At 37.8% G+C, this 21407-nt stretch overlaps 1 protein-coding gene across 1 annotated transcript; it reads left to right on the top strand.

Moving 5' to 3' along the window:
• The first annotated feature begins 7372 nt into the window (after nucleotides 1-7372).
• Nucleotides 7373-10286, top strand: LOC307157912 (uncharacterized protein). The gene is made up of 7 exons (XM_079869904.1): nucleotides 7373-7593; nucleotides 7682-7773; nucleotides 9073-9177; nucleotides 9280-9473; nucleotides 9577-9741; nucleotides 9880-10124; nucleotides 10213-10286. Exons 1-7 carry the CDS (start codon nucleotides 7416-7418, stop codon nucleotides 10251-10253), a joined length of 1020 nt encoding a protein of 339 aa, XP_079726030.1. The 5' UTR covers nucleotides 7373-7415; the 3' UTR covers nucleotides 10254-10286.
• Nucleotides 10287-21407: the final 11121 nt, after the last annotated feature.

The following is a 21407-nucleotide window of genomic DNA, read 5'->3' as shown; positions in this document are numbered from 1 at the left end:
TGTATGTATTATTGTTATTATTATATGTATATGTGATTTATGTGAAATATAATTACCTTTTCAAATGGTATGTCCCGGACCATGGGAGGAGTTAGGCCTATAAAAAGGCTCCAGAAATTTAGTATGGGGATGGAACATAATGAAACAAATTATACTAGTTTTGGATGGATAGGTAATGCAAAGGCAAGAAATATAGGATTACACCAATTACAATACAGTAATACAGTGTCAATTTCTTCCATTCCTCCTTGGTTATTCCCTTTGCCAAATGTTGACCTTAATATACAGCAGAAATTGAAAGATAATTTGGGACACCTCCCAACATGGTTTATAGTCCAGAATTATTTTAAGGAACATTATCCAGAATCAGTGTTTTTATTTACAGATGGATCCAAAGATCCTGAAACAGGATTTGCAGGTGCAGCAGTATATATTCCAGTGAGAGATTGTTTTATTAAGAAAAGAGTAACCAATCATTTGTCAGTATATGCAACAGAACTGTTGGCAATATTACTGGCCCTGCAGTGGATAGAGGAGAAGAAAATTAAAAACACGGTCATTGCATCAGATAGCTACTCATCACTAGAAAGTATACAGTCTGGCAGGTCATTAGTTAGGATGGATATTATCAATGAAATATTCAGTAAAATGTATAATATGGAAGTTATGGGTATTTCTACACATTTCATTTGGGTTCCTGCTCATGTTGGTGTGGAAGGAAATGAGAAGGTGGATATACTGGCTAAACAAACTTTAAGAATAAAGCAAGTAGATTTTCAGGTCCCATTAAGCAAAGCAGAAGCAAAAGTACTCATAAAAACATATGTACAATCAGTATGGCAGATATATTGGGATGATAATGAAACCGGTAGACATTTATACAACATACAAAAACAAGTTGGTGCTGGGAGGAGGGAGAGTAGGAATCGAAGAGAAGGAAGTATCATAACTCGGATGAGAATAGGTCATACTGGACTTAACAGTACACTATATAAAATTGGAAAACACCCAACTGGGGAATGCATACACTGTAGCCAACAAGAAACAGTTGAGCATGTATTAATCCATTGTAGGAAATATAATAATGAGAGATGTCACCTTATTCAAGCATTGAAGAAAGTAAAACATCATGACTTTACTTTCTCAGGTCTATTAAGGGAAACAGATAGTAAGTTGTATGATGAAATCATTAAATTTGTGAAAGAAAGTAAATTATATAATAGAATATAGCGGTTTTGTTTTGTTTTTTGTTTATTTGTTATGTTTTATTTCCAGTTTGTTTATTTGTTTTACTTGGTTGTTATGTTTATTTGTTTTGTATAAAAGCAAATAACTTGATCCATATTCCATTCCAGTTGGTGGCGGTAATGCACCAATAAGCTAGGTTGCCAACCGCCAATAAACACCAAAGAAGAAGAAGAATAAGTATGGGGATGGAGCTTGGAAAGTGGAACATCATCAGCAAGGCAAGACATGATAAATGAAGTAATGCAGAGTCTTTACAGAACAAGACAGTATGGACTTCTGGTAAATCTTGTATGGGTTCCATCGCATATGGGTGTGAAAGGAAATGAGGAGGCTGATAATCTGGCTAAACAGGCATTAAATCATTCACAAATTGACATTGAAGTGGCATTAAGTAAAACAGAAATTAAAGTGATAATAGCTAAACAAATACAGGAAATTTGGCAGAAAGAATGGAATGAAGGAATAAAAGGTAGACATTTTTACTGCATTCAAGGAAAAGTTGGGTCAGAGAGAAGAAGATTCGGAAACAGGAAAGAGGATGTTTTAATAACAAGAATGCGTATTGGACATTGTTTATTAAATCAAAGCTTACAAAGAATTGGTAAACATGAGAATGGAAATTGTGACAAATGTGGGTTAGTTGAAACTATAGAGCATGTCCTTTTAGAATGCGAAGCTTATGAAAGAGAGCGGTCCCAGTTAAGACATGCTTTAAGAAGTGTAGAAATCAATGAGTTGACACTTCAGGTTCTCCTAGGACAAGGTGCTAAACAATCAAGAGTTTATCATGAGTTATTTATATTTTTAAAGGAAACAGGATTATTTAATAGGATTTAAAACTCCATTATGTGTAAATTCTATATGGATATATATATATATATATAATTTTTTTTTTTTTTTTTTTTTTTTTTTAAAGAGTAGATCTAGTTTAAACTTCCTTTCCAAATATGCACTTCACACTCCATTTCAGTAGGTGGCGGGAATGCACCTTTTAAGTTGGTTTGCCAACCGCCATTAAATCCTAGAAGAAGAAAAAGAGGAAGAAGTATGGGGATGGGAAGTGCTGTTTGTGTCGTGCGGCTGCACGTACAGGTCAGAGTTTGTCTTGTCAATATAATTTATTTTTATTATGTGTCTGGTGCAGTTCGTATTTAAGTTTTTTTTGTTTTTGTGTTTTGTTTCCCAATTATTGAGTGACTCAAGTGTGGCAAATAAAAAAAATGTATCCTTGAACCTGACCAACGGCTTCTGTCACTTTGGGCCTCCATCCGCTACTGCTATCGTAACAGTCATGGACGAAGTGATGAGTGGAAGGAGTGGAAGCCATGTTAATCTTGGAATAATACGGCCACCGTAGGAGTTAAAACGCCCTCGGAATTGAGAAGAACAGAAACTAATATTCACTGGGTAGTCTTATATACAATTTCACCGCTAGATGGGGGTAAAAATCAAACAGTGTAGCTTTAAGCGTTCGCGCTCAGACGCATGGTGTATGCAGACAGGGAAGCGGAGGTAGTTTTTATCTCTCCTACTTGTCTTGTATTAACTGATTTTCTGTAATGAAATCACTTTATTTATATGTCAAAACACTGTTAAGAGGTTATATCATAATGTGTATCAGTGTGATTAGATTATTTTCTTTGTAAGTTGCTCTTTTAACCGTGTTAAAGTTAGAGCCTCGTTTGCACGTGCGTCTTTCAATGCAGGAACGAGAGAGTAGGCCTTCTGGGGCCTGTTTCAATAAGGAGGTTCAACCAACTCTGAGTTAAAACTTGAACTCTGAGTTGACTTACCCTGAGATGGGAAACTTTTCGGTTACAGAACAGCTGAAATGAGTTAGTTCAATGAACTCTGAGTTGACCTACTCTGAGTTTAGCGCGTGCACCACAACTATACAACTGCATCATCAATGGAGCGCAGATATTATGAGTCACCATGGCAACAGCGCCAGATAAAAAGAGGTCTGCATATTTCTCACCAGTACGAACATTATTACTGTAATTTTACAGTATTAGAACATTAATACTGTAATTTAATTAAAGGGATTACTCTTAATTATTCTGTAATTTAAAGTAAAATCTGATGTAATTGCATTAGACTATAGAACAATTCTGTATATTTAACACATTTTTAAAAGGTTTATTTTTAATGTAACCTTCTCCCTCTACACACTTTGGTCAATTCAAGAATAGTTCATGCGATTGTATATTGTTTATTTGAAAGCATTAAAAGTGCTGTTTCTTGTCTCTCCTTGTGTTGTTCAAGTGGTTGAGGTTGATATGGGATTTAGTAATAAGTAGACCAATGCTTTCCAAAGATAGTCATTATTACATTAATCTAATTACACTGTTGAAGATGGCAGTTGTAGTTAGTAATACAATTAACTTACCCAACTGTTAGAATATCAGTGGGGAAACTGGAAGAACAGTATGTTATTCAACCTATTCATGTAGGGGCAATCCTGCAGGCATTAAAGGTCCCGTATTATGCCCCTTTTCACAAGATGTAAAATAAGTCTCTGATGTCCCCAGAGTGTGTATGTGAAGTTTCAGCTCAAAATACCCAACAGATCATTTTTTATAGCATGGATTGCATTGTTATTATGGACCATACATATGCCGCGCCACAGGAGAAGAAAACATCGTCGTCAAAAATAGAACGTAAAAGGAAACGTGACCGTAGATTACAGAAAACAAGAGTTAATGTCGGGGTAGCTTTTTCCAGGTGGAAAGATTTCAAAAGAGACGCTGAAGTGGCCTGTTTTCTTCTCGACAGGTAAGTCAGTGTTACAATCTTAATTACAATCTTTGTTATTTGCTTGGTTGTTATTATATAGTTAGACGAACATTTATAGTTAAAAGTTAAACAGGCTCTTTGATGAATAGCAGCTATTGAGTAAAGTAGCGAAGGTGCTAAAAACAATGTTTGTAAGTTTTACTTTTTGTAACCTAGAAATTCTATAGAAATATTTTAATAGAGCATATGATTTTTCTTGCATTGTTTGCACACCTAAGGCTACCAAATTAATGTTATCTGACATTTTCTGTTATTTATCACTTATACTGTGTCCTCGCATTGAATAATACAGACGCATACAATAATTCAGTATGTATATCTTACGCGTATATAGTGTTATTTGTGAACATGTTGAAGAGGGTCAACAACTGCTGGAGTCAATTTGCTTTTTTGTATGATTAATTGGTCAATAAACCTTGATCTGATTTCCCCATCTGATTTGTCCAGTTATGAGAGTACCCTTTTGATTAGGAACACATCAACCCCCCTCAAGCAAAACGTTCTCAAGTGGCATATGCTCCAGCATTGTCAAGCATTTCCGGTGGAACAGATAGGTAAGTCATTCCATGGGAATTATTCTGTAATTGTTCAGGTTTCATATAAAACTTGTATCTACCTATATCTCATAGTGTGTTATCATTATTTATTGTAGAGATGAACATATGAGTGCACCGGAAATTGAAACCCTTGAGCAGAGCAGAGGTAACCCATAAATCTTTTTTTTTTTTTTTTTAGTTCTTTAGTCTGTGTCCCTTCTCAATTGCATGTTTTCATCTGATACATGTTTTAAATGATCCTTTATTCTCTTAGTATGCATGACATGAGTATTGTTGAAGAGTTGAATGAAAATGCCTTCAATGACCCCATGAACAGTGTGGGCTTATATTCTATTCTATCTTTTGATTTTTATTGAATTGATTTTATTCATTCCATTTTTTTTCTTACAGGATTGATTGGGAAGAAGAGGGACCCTCACTTCATGGTAACCCGGACGACAGCTCTGATGAGGAATACCTTCCAACCATTTCATTGCGGTGAGTTATTTATTACTACTTTTTACTTTGTTTATGTGTTGAGTTTTTACATTTTAAAAAGATTCAGTGCTATTTTGAAATGTTTTTGTATTCTTTTAGTTCACACTGATGTTGCGGGTGATAAATAAGATCATGGTTATATGGCAACAAATAATAGAAATAATTTAATTTTTCTGTGTATGATTCTTGATTTTCTGCTTTCCCAGAATGGGTGGTGCACTGAAGGGAGCACAGGTAATTGATAATCTGCCAACTATTGGGATTGATGAGACTGTGCATGATCTGCCTGCTCCTGAAGTTCCTCTTGATGAGCCCTTGAGTCACGAGCTGACAATTTTGCCAGGCCGTATTAAGAGCAGGCGCGCTCAACTCGCAAGATAGTTTATGGGTGCGAGTAATAAAAAACGTTTATCAAAAGTAAAGATGAAAAACCGCACTCTCAGGTTCTATTTTCATACATTTATTATTACCATGTCCTCACAGACGCGTTTCGGCCTAAGCCATCATCAGTGTGTACTATGAAACACCGAAAAGATTGTTTTTTAAAAGAAACACATCACAGGTGAACCTCATTCCGCAAATCATCAGCACCTTCAGGTGCATCAAGTTACCAACATTGTGGAAACACCAGGAATAACACATACCATATGTAATGTCCATGTGACCCTTATGAACAATTTATACAAAAACAAAAAATTATAAAAAATAAATAAATAAATAAAAAATTATAAAAAAATAATAATAATAATTTCAAATTACATGATTCCATAAAAAATAATAATTCAAAGACAATTCTTCATTTAAACCATTAGGGTATACTGTTTGAAGTGTATAAACAAATTAATTTCAGAATACATGATAAATACAAAAAAAAAAAAAAAATAAATAAATAAATAATAATTTCGAATTACATGATTTCATAAACAATTCAAAGGCAATTCTTCATTTAGACCATTAGAGTATACTAATTGAACTGTATAAAGAAATTAATTTCAGAATACATGGTAAATACTTTTTTACATGATTTCAATGACAAATTACATGATTTCATAAAAAACAATTCAAAGGCAATTCTTCATTTAAACCATTAGGGTATACTGTTTGAAGTGTATAAACAAATTAATTTCAGAATACATGGTAAATACAAAAAAATAAAAAATAAATAAATAAATAAATAAATAAATAAATAATAATAATAATTTCGAATTACATGATTTCATAAACAATTCAAAGGCAATTCTTCATTTAGACCATTAGGGTATACTATTTGAACTGTATAAATAAATTAATTTCAGAATACATGGTAAATACATTTTTACATGATTTCAATGACAAATTACATGATTTCATAAAAAACAATTCAAAGGCAATTCTTCATTTAAACCATTAGGGTATACTGTTTGAAGTGTATAAATCCAAAATGCCTCTCGCTGAAGAAGGTAACGCTCCCTATCTCCACCCCGTTGAAAAGGTTTAACTAACTCAATGCCTTGAAATTTCAAAGTACAGATATCATGTCCAAACTCATTAAAATGTCTCGCCACGGGTGACTTAATATCGTGATTGCGTATGTTACTTTTGTGTTCGTGTAATCTTGTTCTTAACTCTCTTTTTGTTTTACCAACATAACAGAGCCCACATGGGCATTTGAGCAAGTAAACAACAAAGGACGTACGGCAAGTAATTCTCCCTCTCACAGAGAATGTCTTGCCAGGCCCTCAGAAGGTCCTCAGTGAGGATGACATTGTTGGCGCCATCAGGGGCACTGCAATGAGTGTTGAATGGGTAAGCCTTTCACATCACATCAAAATGTATGGTAACAGACAGCACTGTATATGCCTTATGAATTTATACGGCTACCCTTATCTTACCAGATCTGCCCCAATGGACACTGCCTATGGCGGTGGAACTCACAGCCTGTGTTGAAGTTTGGCATGCAGGCCGGGGACTTTCTTCTTTCCACAAACATTTTACTCTCTGGAAACAACTACACTAAAGTTTCTCTCCTATTTAAATTCATGAACATGCGAATGGTAAACCCTAGCACACACTACACCATCCAGGAAACCTACTGTGTTGACCCTATTAAAGATTTCTGGGAAGAGAAGAGGCCTGAGGCCATCAGCCGACTAAAAGGGAAAGATGTTGTGCTCCTAGGTGTGTTTATTTTTATATTTGACCTTCTTCTACATAAAAAGTTATGGTACTATTCAATTAAACTAATTTTGCAATCATCAATCATACAGTTGTTGTATTTTTAAATTGCCTTTCTTTTCTTTAGGTGACGGCAGAAATGACTCACCAGGGCATTCTGCCCAATACTGTAGCTACACAACCATGGAGCTTGACTCTAAGGAAATCATCCATGTGGCCACTGTAGACAAGCGGCAGACCAACTGGAACTCCAATATCATGGAGAAGGAGGGTTTTATCCAGACAGTGGACAAGCTTACCCAAGAGATAAAGGTAGTTGAGTTCTGCACGGATGCTCATGTCCAGATTGGAGCCCTTTTGAGTTAGTGGTCAGATTATATAATCTTTGAATACAAATATTTAATTGCTGATTGAGACACTTGGGACTAAAATTATTACATACTCCACAGACCCAGACAAAGGCAGATATAAGGATCTGAGAATTCACCACAGCCTGGACATGTGGCATGGTGCCAAAAATCTGTGCAAAAAAATAGCAACCGTAAGTTATAACACTAATCTAATTTCATTAAAGGTCCCATTCCATGGATTATTTTTATTATTTTATAATGTTTCCAGGGGTGCCCTTATAATGTTAGTATGTTTTTTAGATCAAAAATTGTTTATAATTTAGAAATAAAAGGCATATTTCCTAGCCTGATTTCATTCCCTGGTTTGAACACTCTGTTTGAAGGGGCGTGTCTGCTGTGAGACTTCAGTGTAAACGCCCTCTGCTGTGATTGGCTGACATGCTTGCATATGAAATATCTGGCATTACATGTGGAACTATCTGGAAAACTTTTACTATTACAGCTATTATACGTTTTTACTATTACAGCTATCGCGATTAACGAATCGTGAGAAGTTTTTTAAGTATTTAGATCTATTTCAATCACATAGAAAATTGCAGTGATGATGAGCATTGAGCAGATGACAGCCTGTTGATCGCGTGAAAAAAGATCTTATCATTGCAACGCAGTTTCTGCACTCTCACTAATGATTTCACCAATGCAAACATGAGGCATATAAATACAGTAAGAGCTTCGTTGTGCAGTGTAACAGCGTTATTGATTTCATAACGAGTTTTGGCAAGTGTCCAGATAAACTCGCGCTGTGTGATTGACAGCTTGGGCGATTGGAAGGGATTGTTCTTTGATCGCTTTCTGTATATTAATCACAGTTTAAGTAAGATTATTTTCATCCTACTAAGAGAAACGATGTGAAGTTGATCGCTACTTTTGTAGTAAATCACTACTTACCGCTTGCTGGAATATAGTTGAAATTGTCCCCTTCGTCAGTATGAAACGCTGAGAGAAGGTTATTTCCCTGCTTGATATTATCCCAGGTTAGAAAAACAGTCTGTGGTGAAATGGACAGAGCAAACTAACAACTTCGAATTAAACTTTTGCGGTATCCGATTATAGATAAACATCAACCACGTCTGTTGACATTTCGCCATCAATACGCCTGTGTTCCTGTGGGCGGAGGTTACGGTTCTAGTGACATCATTAAAGAAGGATGTAGAGGGGTGTAGTCCAATCCAGCCGTTCGTTGTAGTCAACTTCTGTTAAATAAAATATCTTGCTTGGCATTGAACGTTGAGCTTTATAATTTTACAGATATTATTTATACTCTAACAACAACATTACACACTAACTAAAGTTTGAAACATGGGATCACGAAGAACGGGACCTTTAATAATGAATTGTACCTTCCTGCATGTCGATGGAATAATTTTGTTATGTTAGATCTCCATCAAAGGAATAACTTCCATTGATTGTGTTTTATTAATCACCATAAGGCAGGAAAGGTGAAAGGACAGTCTCTTCTCCTTCACTGGCTGAGGGATATAGTAAACCATTTCTGGTGGTGCTGCAAGACAGCAGAAACATTTCAGCAGTTTCTTGTAAGCAGAAGGAATGTTATAAAAAAAAATGGTAATAATGCCATGATTCAAATACTTGTGATATGATAATGTTTTTGTGTTTATTTGTTTTACTTTCCTCAGGCACTTTGGATTGGAGTTCTGCATCATGTTTGCAACAATCACACCTGGGAAACGGGAAGCTGCCAACACGATCACCTTGAAGACACTCAGGATAAAGAGTGGATTGAGAGAGATTCCAAGAGCCATAAAGCGCTAGTGGAGATCGTCCTCAACAAGCGCTGGCAGAAGGATGTCCACAAGTATCTGCGCTTCAGGTAAAGTGTGGGGACATGACATTTAAAAAGAAATGTAACAGTGCCACAAGTCATGTGTGGGTGGGTGTTTTTAGGGTCAAATATATATATATATATTTTTCAGATCGACAGCACATCTGGAGTCATTTCAAAACCACATTCTTATGTATGCCAGCAAGCGCCAGGCCTTCACTCCCCGAGTGTATGACACGAGAGTTGTGCTCGCAGCACTGGACTACAATTTTCACCGCGAACGGCCAACATACAGAACGGCTGAGGGCCATCAAGTGTATGTCAAACTCTCATCAAAATTTGTTGTATTCAAATAATTGCATATTCACAATATAAATTATGTATTCACAAGTATGACGGTTTACTTCACAGAATGACTAAATGACTTGTAATAATTGTCTTTTGTGAATTTTAGTTACAGGAAGAAGTACAATAAAAATGCGAGGAGATACAGCCTTTACGCCATAAAGTGTCAAAAATCATATGATTACATCACCGAGTTACAAGCACGCATCTTGCAAGGAAGAGTCAAAAGCGGAGTTGGGATGCCGCGAAAGAGGTCCCTAAGAGCAGATGACCCAAGGCGGCTTGGTGTTGTGCCACCGATACCGCCACCACCGACATCAGAGTTGGTAAATACACAGGTCAGCAGAGGTCTGGGTAAGTGTCAAACATCTACTTGCCCTTATTGTAGCCCATTAACTTAGCCTCAAACTGATACTGAATTTTGTGCACATGTCTTTCACAGGATCAGCCTTCCATGCTGTTTCCAACTTGGAGACAGATTGAGATGTTGTTTTGCTGATATTTGAGTTGTAAATGCATAATCAAAATTCATTGTAAATAAATCTATATTTGTGTTTTCAAACAAACTTCATTTCAATCTTTTTTTGTATCAAAAAGTTTTTGCACATAATTTTGAGTTTTTTTCTCTATCCCTATAGTGTAGAGCAAATACAGCACAGAGTCCATTGAAAAATGTTTTATTGTTTAAAATAAAGTTTGAGGTCCACAGAACTTCAAAGAATACAAAATATATAAATCGATATAACTATTTACAATATTTACAAAAATGTTATTAGATCCCTGGAATGTAGCCGGTGTATTGTCCCTGAGGGTCTGGGAATTTTTCCCTAATCCTGCAAACACAGCAGCTGGGAATGACTCTCCTGTTCCCCTGTCCTAATGAGCCATGCTGCCAGAAAATAAAGTGTCTGTAAGATGCATGTCTGTATTCACGGTTGTCATCACCGGGCTCCCTTACATTTCCAAAAGCAGTGAGATCCTCCCGGTACTGCCTATGTATCCGCAGATATCCCTCATCCAGGCAGTATTGTGTAAAATGAGGAAGGAGGCTCACACAGTGGGCAGGGTCTTGTCCACAGCATTTCCGCTCCCTGTCGGTCGGCATGTCCCTGCAGTGGCTACAGGTACACCAAGGTACCCCCGGAACCTCCGCAGATGTTGGAGCACCATGTCTTTGCTGATGCTCCATCAATATATCAAAGACCAGACCCGGCTGCCTCTCTAACAGTCTACCTGTGAGGCATATGTGATCGTCAAGGCTCATATCCTGCAGAAGTCTCTGAAGAAATAAAAGGAAATAAGATAGGGTTAGTCTATTAGTGTCACGGAACGCACGACAGCGCCTCCTCCTGGTTTCACTAGGTCCCTCTCTCCTGCATACTAGGACTGCAATTCCCTCATCACCTCATTATGATTTCATCCGTTTCACCTGTGCACCCTCAGCTCCCTTTTATCTGGACTGTTCTGTTCTGTTCTCATTTGTGAAGTCTTGTTTTACCAAACCTCTGTCTCAGTTTGTTTCTCTTGCTACTCTGTATTTGACTTGATCTCGTGTATTTGAACTTGGACTCTGAACTCTTTTGTGAACCTTTGCTGCCTGCCTCTGACCACTGCTTGTTTGACTACGATTCTGGATTGCCCCTGTCTTCTTTTGAGTTTGATATCATCTTAAATAAATATCTGCAAATGGATCCGACCGTCTCTGCCTCTCCGTCACAATTAGATATACATGTAGGTTTTAGATAGACCTATATAGTCACAAGGCTGAAAAACATGTTTTGCAGTATATTGCACTGGAGGCATTGCAGGGATCTCATGTATCAATGTTGACAAAATAATTTTTTATTTGTGTGCAAAAAAAATCAGTGCTCTCTGTAACATTTTATATTGCTCTCCTTTTTCAAAAACAATCCATTAGCTCAAATTGTGAATATTTTGCTACGTGCATAGAACTGTGCAAACAATGAAAATTCATTGCTATTGCTAGACATAAATTGTACAAACCTCGGTCGCTTCTCTTCTCTGCCTTTGTAAACTTTCAATTCTATCAAGATCGTCTCTCGTAGCTGCCGGGCATCTTTGTCGTCGTGGTATTGACTCTCGCTCTCCTCCTCTTCCTCGTCGTCCAACTCCTCGTCTAGATCCCACTGATCCACTGCCTCTCTGTCCTCTCCCTCTCCCTCTACCTCTTCCTCTCCCTCTCCCTCTCCCTATTGTTGAATCATCTGATGATGATATCTAACAATGCACATAATTCAGAAAATATACCGAATAAAGAAGGCATAACTCCTAATTACAGTATTTCATGTTTTTCACAGTCAGTAATTCATACTGTAACATTCTTTGTTTGTTGTCATGTTGCAGTTTGTTTGAAATAACACAGTGGAAAGAAAAGCGGGTAGGGCAGGGGTCTCAAACTCAACTTACCCGGGGGCCGCTGAAGGTAGAGTCTGGGTCAGGCTGGGCCTCATCAAGTTTTCCAAAAAAAGAAAGGAGCACAGCTGATCCAATCTTCTCAATCTTTATTATTAACTGTTCTTCAACATGAATGTTTCTTTTGAACATAAACTGTTCCTCTGAATTTGAACATTCCTTTCTGAACATGAACGGTTCTTCATGAGCTGTCCTTCTGAACATGAACGGTTCTTCATGAGCTGTCCTTTTGAACATGAACGGTTCTTCATGAGCTGTCCTTCTGAACATGAACGGTTCTTCATGAGCTGTCCTTCTGAACATGAACGGTTCTTCATGAGCTGTCCTTTTGAACATGAACGGTTCTTCATGAGCTGTCCTTTTGAACATGAACGGTTCTTCATGAGCTGTCCTTCTGAACATGAACGATTCTTCATGAGCTGTCCTTTTGAACATGAACGATTCTTCATGAGCTGTCCTTTTGAACATGAACGATTCTTCATGAGCTGTCCTTTTGAACATGAACGGTTCTTCATGAGCTGTCCTTCTGAACATGAACGGTTCTTCATGAGCTGTCCTTCTGAACATGAACGGTTCTTCATGAGCTGTCCTTCTGAACATGAACGGTTCTTCATGAGCTGTCCTTCTGAACATGAACGGTTCTTCATGAGCTGTCCTTTTGAACATGAACGGTTCTTCATGAGCTGTCCTTCTGAACATGAACGGTTCTTCATGAGCTGTCCTTCTGAACATGAACGATTCTTCATGAGCTGTCCTTCTGAACATGAACGGTTCTTCATGAGCTGTCCTTCTGAACATGAACGGTTCTTCATGAGCTGTCCTTCTGAACATGAACGGTTCTTCATGAGCTGTCCTTCTGAACATGAACGGTTCTTCATGAGCTGTCCTTTTGAACATGAACGGTTCTTCATGAGCTGTCCTTCTGAACATGAACGGTTCTTCATGAGCTGTCCTTCTGAACATGAACGGTTCTTCATGAGCTGTCCTTCTGAACATGAACGGTTCTTCATGAGCTGTCCTTCTGAACATGAACGGTTCTTCATGAGCTGTCCTTTTGAACATGAACGATTCTTCATGAGCTGTCCTTCTGAACATGAACGGTTCTTCATGAGCTGTCCTTCTGAACATGAACGATTCTTCATGAGCTGTCCTTCTGAACATGAACGGTTCTTCATGAGCTGTCCTTCTGAACATGAACGGTTCTTCATGAGCTGTCCTTCTGAACATGAACGGTTCTTCATGAGCTGTCCTTCTGAACATGAACGGTTCTTCATGAGCTGTCCTTCTGAACATGAACGGTTCTTCATGAGCTGTCCTTCTGAACATGAACGGTTCTTCATGAGCGGTGGCAATTCTCTCAAAAAATGTCCAAGCTTGTCAGCATTTCCATTCACCTCCCTGAACTTGGCTTTGAGTTCAGAATTGCACTGCAGGTCAATGAGCTCCATTTGAAGTACAGGAGTAGCATCTTGCACTTCAAAGGAAAAGGGGTCAGCAAAAATTTGAAAAGTGGCTCTGTGCGTCTTGAAGTCTGCAAACCTGCGATCAAATTCCTCCTGTAGCTTCATAATGGCATCAGCATACTTCTCACCAATGAATGGTGTGCCTACATCCATGAGTGCCTTGCATGCTGGAAAATGGCAGAGGTTTGTCTGAGAGAGCTGGGCTTTCCATAACACAAGTTTTGTGGAGAATGCCCTCACATTGTCATGGGCAGCACTCACAAGCTGCCCCTGGCCTTGTAACTTTTTGTTCAGTACATTCAGCTCCTGTGTGATGTCAACAAGAAAATCTAAGTCCATGAGCCATTTGGGATCACTTAACACAGGAACAGCCATCCCATCCTTCTCCATGAAGGCTTTCACTTCTGCTCTCAACTCAAAAAACCTCTTCAAGACATTTCCCCTACTGAGCCAACGTACCTCTGTGAAGTAGAGCAAATCCTCATATTCTGACTATTTCGTCCAAAAAGGCACGGAACTGCCGGTGCTTTAAGCCCCTAGATCTGATATGGTTGATGCATTTCACAACAACAGACATCACATTGTCAAACCTCAGGCATTTGCTGCAAAGGGCCTGCTGATGGATAATGCAGTGCAGAGCATTGGCCTCCTCCACATTCTTCTCTTCTAATTTTCTTTGAACAAGTGCCACCAGTCCATTTTTCCTTCCAGTCATTGATGGCGCTCCGTCGGTCGTTATTCCAGCAAAACTCTTCCATGGTAAACCTGCATCCTTAATAGCACCACACAGCTGACGGAATATCTCCTGAGCGGTGGTCTGACCATGCATTGGAATCACAGCGAGTAACTCCTCGATCACTTCAAAATTGTCGTCAACACCACGGACATATACTGCGAGCTGCGCGGTGTCAGTGTTATCTGTGCTCTCATCAAGAGCGACTGAGTATGCACAAAAACGTTTGGCTTTCTCACGCAGTTGATCATATATGTTTTCTGACAGGTCAGAAATGCGCTCTGCCACTGTGTTAGCTGAAAGGCTGATGTTGCTAAACTGACCCTTCTTTTCTGGACAGACTTTACTTGCAGCTAGTAAAATGCACTTTTTGATGAACTCGCCATCCTTGAACGGCTTACCGGCCTTCGCAATCATTTCACTCACCACGTAGCTAGCTTCGACTGCTGCTTCATTCTCTTTCTTTGCTTTCTTGAATAAATCTTGTTGCCTCAATAGACATTTTTTAAGATTGGCGACCCGGTTCTTTCTCTCATCTCCCTGGCACTTTATATACTCCTCAGCATGTCTAGTTGAGTAATGACGTCTGATGTTGTATTCCTTGTACACCGCAACTTTCTCTGTGCATATGAGACACGTAGGGGTGCCCCTGTGCTCGACAAAAAAATATTCCGTCTCCCACTTTTCCTGAAATTGCCTGTGCTCGTCGGCAACCTTTCTCTTCACGGCACGTTTTGAGAGAGACATGACTGGAACTGGGTGATGGCATATATTTTCCGTTCGCGGTTGACAACTATTGCTATGACAACTATTGACAACAAACGCCCCGGGAAGCTGTCATGAGACCATCTATGGTAGCCCATAAGTGATTAAAAAAAACGCGCCGCACGCAACGACTCAGCAAAAAAAAAAAAGTGCGTTTCAGAACAACGCGCGGGCCGCACTAACATTAAACTTTGATGTCAAATGGGGGCCAAAAAAATATCATCACGCGGGCCTCGAGTTTGAGACCACTGGGGTAGGGTGTGTTGCTGGCACACTACCGGTAGATGAGTCTTCCACGCTGCTTTCGCCGTGCACCTCGTAATGTCCTCTTACAATGAGGTCTAAAGTGCTAAAAAGGCCATCAAGCCCAGGAAATAGGGCTATGTTGCTGTCATCGGTGATGTAGAGACTGGGGCCATGTACCTTTGCATATGTAAACAGTGAAGGAAGGGTACAACGTTAGTTAGGGTGACCATACGTCCTCTTTTTCCAGGACATGTCCAGCCAGGATTTCGAAATCACACAAAATATCTGGGATTCGGCTTTTGCTTTTTTTGTCGCCACTCATTTTGTTTACATGCACACCTTTTGATTCAATAGGACTGAATTAATTCCGATTGGTGAATCTGAATAGTGTTTACATGAACGCTAAATAAGTGATCGGTTGATGTGAGTTTTAGCATTGCTAAGAAAATTCCTGTGTTTTCGTCTCGGTCGGGATCCGTGTGAAGCAGAATGCATGACCTGCAAAGCTGGCACGTACGTGTCAGTGTTAAATAATGTAAACATAATGAATGGTGACTGTAGAAAGCAAAAGCCGAATCCCGGACATTTTGGGCAATCTCAAATTCCTGGCCTGACATGTCCTGGTTAAAGAGGACGTATGGTCACCCTAACGTTAGTTATAAAATAAAGTAACGTTAGCTAACAGTTAGCGTTAGGTCAGTGCAATTTTACAGAATAAATTAGACTTATTTTTAGATGAAACTACAATAAGTTACCTGGAAGATCCTGCCGATTTTTTCGGTCGTCATGTCGTCGTCTTTGACAGTCACCCGTTTAGTTCCTCTGAACAAGATGAGACTGAAACTCTCCATGATTGATCTCACATCTGAAGGCTAACGTTTGGTTAAACTGAAGAAGTAATCACTGCAAGATTGAGGTTTTTCAGGCTTCTTTTAACTCTTTGCAAAATTGCGGCAAACTTCCAAGTGCAACACACACACACACACACACACACAAAGCTTTTAATTCATAAGAATATGATTTGTTTCAATATGCTTTTAAATAATTAAATATATATAGTGCTAATAGCACGACAACCTCAAGTGGAAGTTGTTCAAATTCAATAACAAACAGGCCCTTATGAACAATCTATATGGTACCAGAGGAGGGTCAAAAAAGATATTTGGCGTTTACATGAACTACAGATTATTGCACCAATAGTAATTTTTAATATTCTCAATCCAGATGTGCATGATTTTAAAAATTAAATGAAAGGAAATTAAATTAAAAGGCAAAATTAAGAATAATGAAAATTAAATAAAATACATTTTTTGCTAATTTTTGTTTGTCCACATGTGCAATTTGTGCCAAAAATAAAGGTAGGAAAGGAACAGTGACACAAATAGGCTACATACTGCCACATACCAGTACCAGAAGGACTAATAAAACACTTGGTAATGGATTATGTGAACATGATATAGATGGGTAAAGGCAGTGAAATCAGCAGAGGAGGGGCAGGAGCAGTAATTACATTTCTACCAGTGAAGTATTCCTTAGATTGAAATTCTATCAGAAATAAGTTCAGATAATAGGTCAGCAGTCATTCCAGAAATATTGAAGATTAAAATGAATTGTATACAAACACTTAAAGTGCACACAAGGACTTTTTAATAATAATTAAGTTATAATGCTTTATGTTTGAAATGGTTGAGATAAAAACTTATAGATAGTTAGACTTATTTAGAAATACAGAAAAAGAAATGTACATATACTGAATATGTAAGATAGAGCAAAAAGTTATTTTCTAGAGTTATATTTTTTCTAATTGTCTTTTATGAATGACTTTTATGAGGTAAATGTAACATTGCTCTCAAAGCTTTCTTAGTTTGAGTGATTACATGAGACATGAAGAAAAGTTTATTCATGAAGAAACTTTTTACTTAGAAATTAGTAAAAAGGAAGAAAAGGTATTCAATTAAGGTATGCTTGAACTGAGGAGCTACAATGAGAAGGAGCTGTAACACGTGAGATTAAAAATGTCAAAATAGTATTTATTATTAAATTTGGTAATAAAATAGTCAGAATTTGAAATGTAAAACTTTATGACAAATCATATTGCGATTTATTGGATAGAAGCTGCACTACAATGTTCTGTTCGTTCATCAACTAAAAATGTCTGATTAAAATATTGATTCTTCAAATTTAAGAAATGATATTCCTTCATAAAAAGCAAATAAAAATGAGAAATAGTTATTTTTACCCAGCCCTATTTTAAATCAAAATTCATATGGATTACGCAAAATAAAAATGCAGAATGAATCAATTCTACTACTATAATCAGCAGAGATTTATTATAATGATTTGTCTGTATTAGGAGGAAAACAATAACATGAAAAAAGTAGAATGACTTATGTTTGGAGATTAGTTTGCACTTTTAGCAAATAATACTGCGCAGGGACGAAAATTTAGCAAATACGATTGAGTCAAAAAGTTAAGGAAAACTTGATTTTGGAGAATTATGATCATGATTTGCTAAATAAGGAATATTTTTTGGAGTTGCAGTATTGAAATGGGGTTATTATTCTGTTGTGTACGTCCCATATTAAGATCACTAGTTGTCAAAACCACGGTTAAGCAAATGGAAGTGCTAAAATTGTTTATATATTATTAAGATTGGGCTTATAAACCAAATTGGATTTTACAAGCATTGGACATTGATTCAAGTACCTCAAATGATGAGGAAGAAGAAGATTAATGAGCCTAAACCCCTCCCCGAGGGTGACCCTCTACGGTGCGCAAAGTGTAGTCGAAGAGGATGTCGCAAGAAGAACTTTTATGTTTGACATACTCTACATTACTGTGACAATAACAGGCAATGCTGAACAAATTTTATCCACACACTTATAACAATGTTTAATTTTTGATTAGGGAGGATTCAAGTCTTTTACTTTCTCCATTGAAAGAAAAAGAGAGAACAACTGAAAGAAAGAAAAATGAATGGAAAGAGATGCTTGGCTCGAATGCTCCTCCGGAGAGTGGTGGCATAACCTAGTCAGTGGAAAGGAGAATGGGTGACTTCATTTAGTCACTAAGGTAGCATAACTGAGGGGGCTGGATTTTGAAACTACACTCTGGAAAAGGAAAGTGAAAGTGGGGCTTAAAAAAGCCCTAGAGGAGGGTCAAATGTTGAAGATTTTATTATTTAGAAAATAAGTCATTTTGCTATATATTTGTACACTATTATTTCCTTTATGTGTGTGTGTGTGTGTGTCTTTGGGTTTGACTTTGGAAGCCTGAACGGTCGACTGAGAATTATATTTCAGTAATGTCACATGGTACAAAATATTTCTCAAAATATCTATAGACCCCTTTTGCGCGGTCGTCACAGTTACGTCACGGCGCTAGCTGGAGGCAAAACAAATGGAAAACTGGAGGCGGCCAATACAAACCAGCAAAGATTCGGCAACATAATAAGGAGCTTAAATTCTTATTTTTATTATTAAATGTCATCTTGTTGTGTTGTTGGGTGCAAGAATCGATGAAACATGACTATGCTGTATCTGGAATTTTTATTTCTAGAAAATATCCACATCTTTAAAATTGCACCGTAATATGTCACTCTTTACATTGTCGTCTTCTTGGCGCTGGCTAGGCAGAACTGCGGATCGTACACACCCTCAGTTTCTCTTTACCCTCAGTTTCTTTATCGGGTAGGTGTAAGACTGAAAATATTGGTTGCGGCCTGGTCTATGAGACAAAGGGGCCTTGCTGGCTAATTAGCATTCGACCTCCCCCATACAGCCTGACTTCCTCTCAGAAACAACAAAGAACTCACTCAAGAACATGGTTTGATGCGAATGTTGATCAATAACTTATGTTTTTGGTGTCATTTGAAAGGTCTCAAAGTGAGTGGTACAGATATCTCATATCCAGATAGATAAAATAAAAGGTAATAAGGTTTATAGAAGTTTAGAGAAAACTGGTTAAGCCATTTGAGGGTGGTCTTCCCCATCCCCCATGTCACCTGGGCAAACAGTATAAAGGAAGGTGTGCTTGCTCTATCTGGTCTCTTGTACTTGGCTGGTGAGAAATGGAATAGGTGGTAGCTCTCTCTCTCTCTCTCTCTCTCTCTTTCTTTCTTTCTTTCTCTTTCTCTCTCCCTATCTCAGGTACAAGCTGGGTAAGATTCTTTGGTGTAACCAATGTATAACCATGTTCTAGATATTTGAATTGATTGTGGAATTAATTTCTGATATCTGAAACATTAAAATGTTACATTCGATTATTCTAACTGATCTTGACATTGTTCATTTAATGGCTAAAAGGAATAGTCAAATATTCACTCACCTTTAGTGAGGCACAGATATTATTAAAACCTTTCATTTATGGAGTCAGATGAATTAACGAGAGAATACATAACTAAATGTATTGTAAATTTAACCAATCAATACTTCGCATGAGAAAAGGACAGGAGCACGTGAGACCTTCCCTGTGTTATTGGAAAACCTCCATTGGACCAATTTCACGGGCCTTACAAGTGGTGACCCCGACGTGATCTCACAACACAGGCGAGAAACGTCCTTTCCAGCAAGTATTGGGATCTTAAAATCAACAAGAGGTTTGAAAATCATCTCTTTCTTCTGCAGTTGTGGTAAGTCAATTTTCTTTGCATTTTTAGTTGAAGAAATGTTTGATGTGGCAGCCAGATGAAGAATGAAAAACCTTGTGAATTAGATTTTAAAGATCTCCTTGTTTTGCCTAAGCAACAGGAAGCAAAACCTAAAATAAGAATAACATCTTCCAAATAATTAATAACTCGATGAAGAGCTGAAAAAAGTAAAGCCTAAAAGTTTTAAAATCAGCCGCATGTTTTCCGGCCATTGTTGTATCTGGGCTTGTTAAACAAACCAGCAACACGTGAAGAGAATGAGCAAACTAACAAGAAACAGAGAAAGAAAAATCTACGTTTGTAAACAATCGGAAAACACGTGATTTTATAAATAAAAAGGCAGATCGATGCATTGTTTATGGAAAGAAAATTTTGGGAAAACAGGATGATATGATGTACAGGCTAAAACTCAGATATCAAGGATAATGCTAAATGCTATTGTCCATGTTGCTTTCAAAACGCTCAAGGCTACGCTAAATGCTAAAGCCATGCTGCGCTCAAGGCTAATGCTAAATGCTATTGTCCATGTTGCTTTCAAAACGCTCAAGGCTACGCTAAATGCTAAAGCCATGCTGCGCTCAAGGCTAATGCTAAATGCTATTGTAAAAGGTATTTGAAACCTAGCAAAGAAAAAAGAGAAACAGCAAATGTACATCTTATCAGCCCTGAGCCAGAAAAGCCTTTTACATATTCAAATGTATTGACATGAGAACAAGTAGAGATTTGACCATGCGGTAAGTTGTTCCAGAGACTCTTCAGAGACTGAAAACAATATAATTTGACTTGTATTGTTAAAGAATATAATTATATTATAACTTGAATTATAATCAACATTATATTACACTCACAGAGTAGGATAATAATTGGAGAAGTGTGACTTTCGTCATTAAAACTGAATTTCTAAAACAGAATTTCATTTGTGTGCTACCCAGTGCCAAAAGGGGCGGGGTATGCCTTTATTTTTCACCGTTAGAAAACACGGCTAGAATTGTGGCACAGGTAATAGCAAACCAAATTGTGCAACAACTAAAATGTAATCTAATCAGAGAAGTAAATTTACAAGGAGGGTGTGAAATGCTAAACAGCAGACAGAAGTACCACAGTTTTTTTTTTGCAGGTCAAAAAATATCTGCACTAACCAAAATGTGTGAACGACACCATAAACAGCAAAATGCTAACCAGACAACCCAGAGATCTGCCTGTAATGAGAGAAAGCAATGAGCATTGCACATGCAGCAGACTGAAGGCTGAACTGAAAGAGCAGCTTCAGGTGTCACAACACACTGAGACAACAGCAACAATTCAGACTTGGTCAATGAAACTCGGTTTCATGTGACATCTGGAATTAA

This window comes from Squalius cephalus (genome assembly GCF_949319135.1).
Source record: "Squalius cephalus genome assembly, chromosome: 4".
Lineage (NCBI taxonomy): Eukaryota > Metazoa > Chordata > Actinopteri > Cypriniformes > Leuciscidae > Squalius > Squalius cephalus.
The sequence above is the reverse complement of the archived record's forward strand: the minus strand, read 5'-3'. Positions and strand labels throughout refer to the sequence as shown.

Excerpts from the sequence above, each read along its gene's own strand:
- LOC307157912 (XM_079869904.1), top strand. The coding sequence starts at position 7,416 with ATGGAGCTTGACTCTAAGGAAATCATCCATGTGGCCACTGTAGACAAG. Across the intron at positions 9,178-9,279 it reads AAACATTTCAGCAGTTTCTT|GCACTTTGGATTGGAGTTCT; the intron begins GTAAGCAGAAGG and ends TACTTTCCTCAG. Across the intron at positions 10,125-10,212 it reads ACAGGTCAGCAGAGGTCTGG|GATCAGCCTTCCATGCTGTT; the intron begins GTAAGTGTCAAA and ends TGTCTTTCACAG.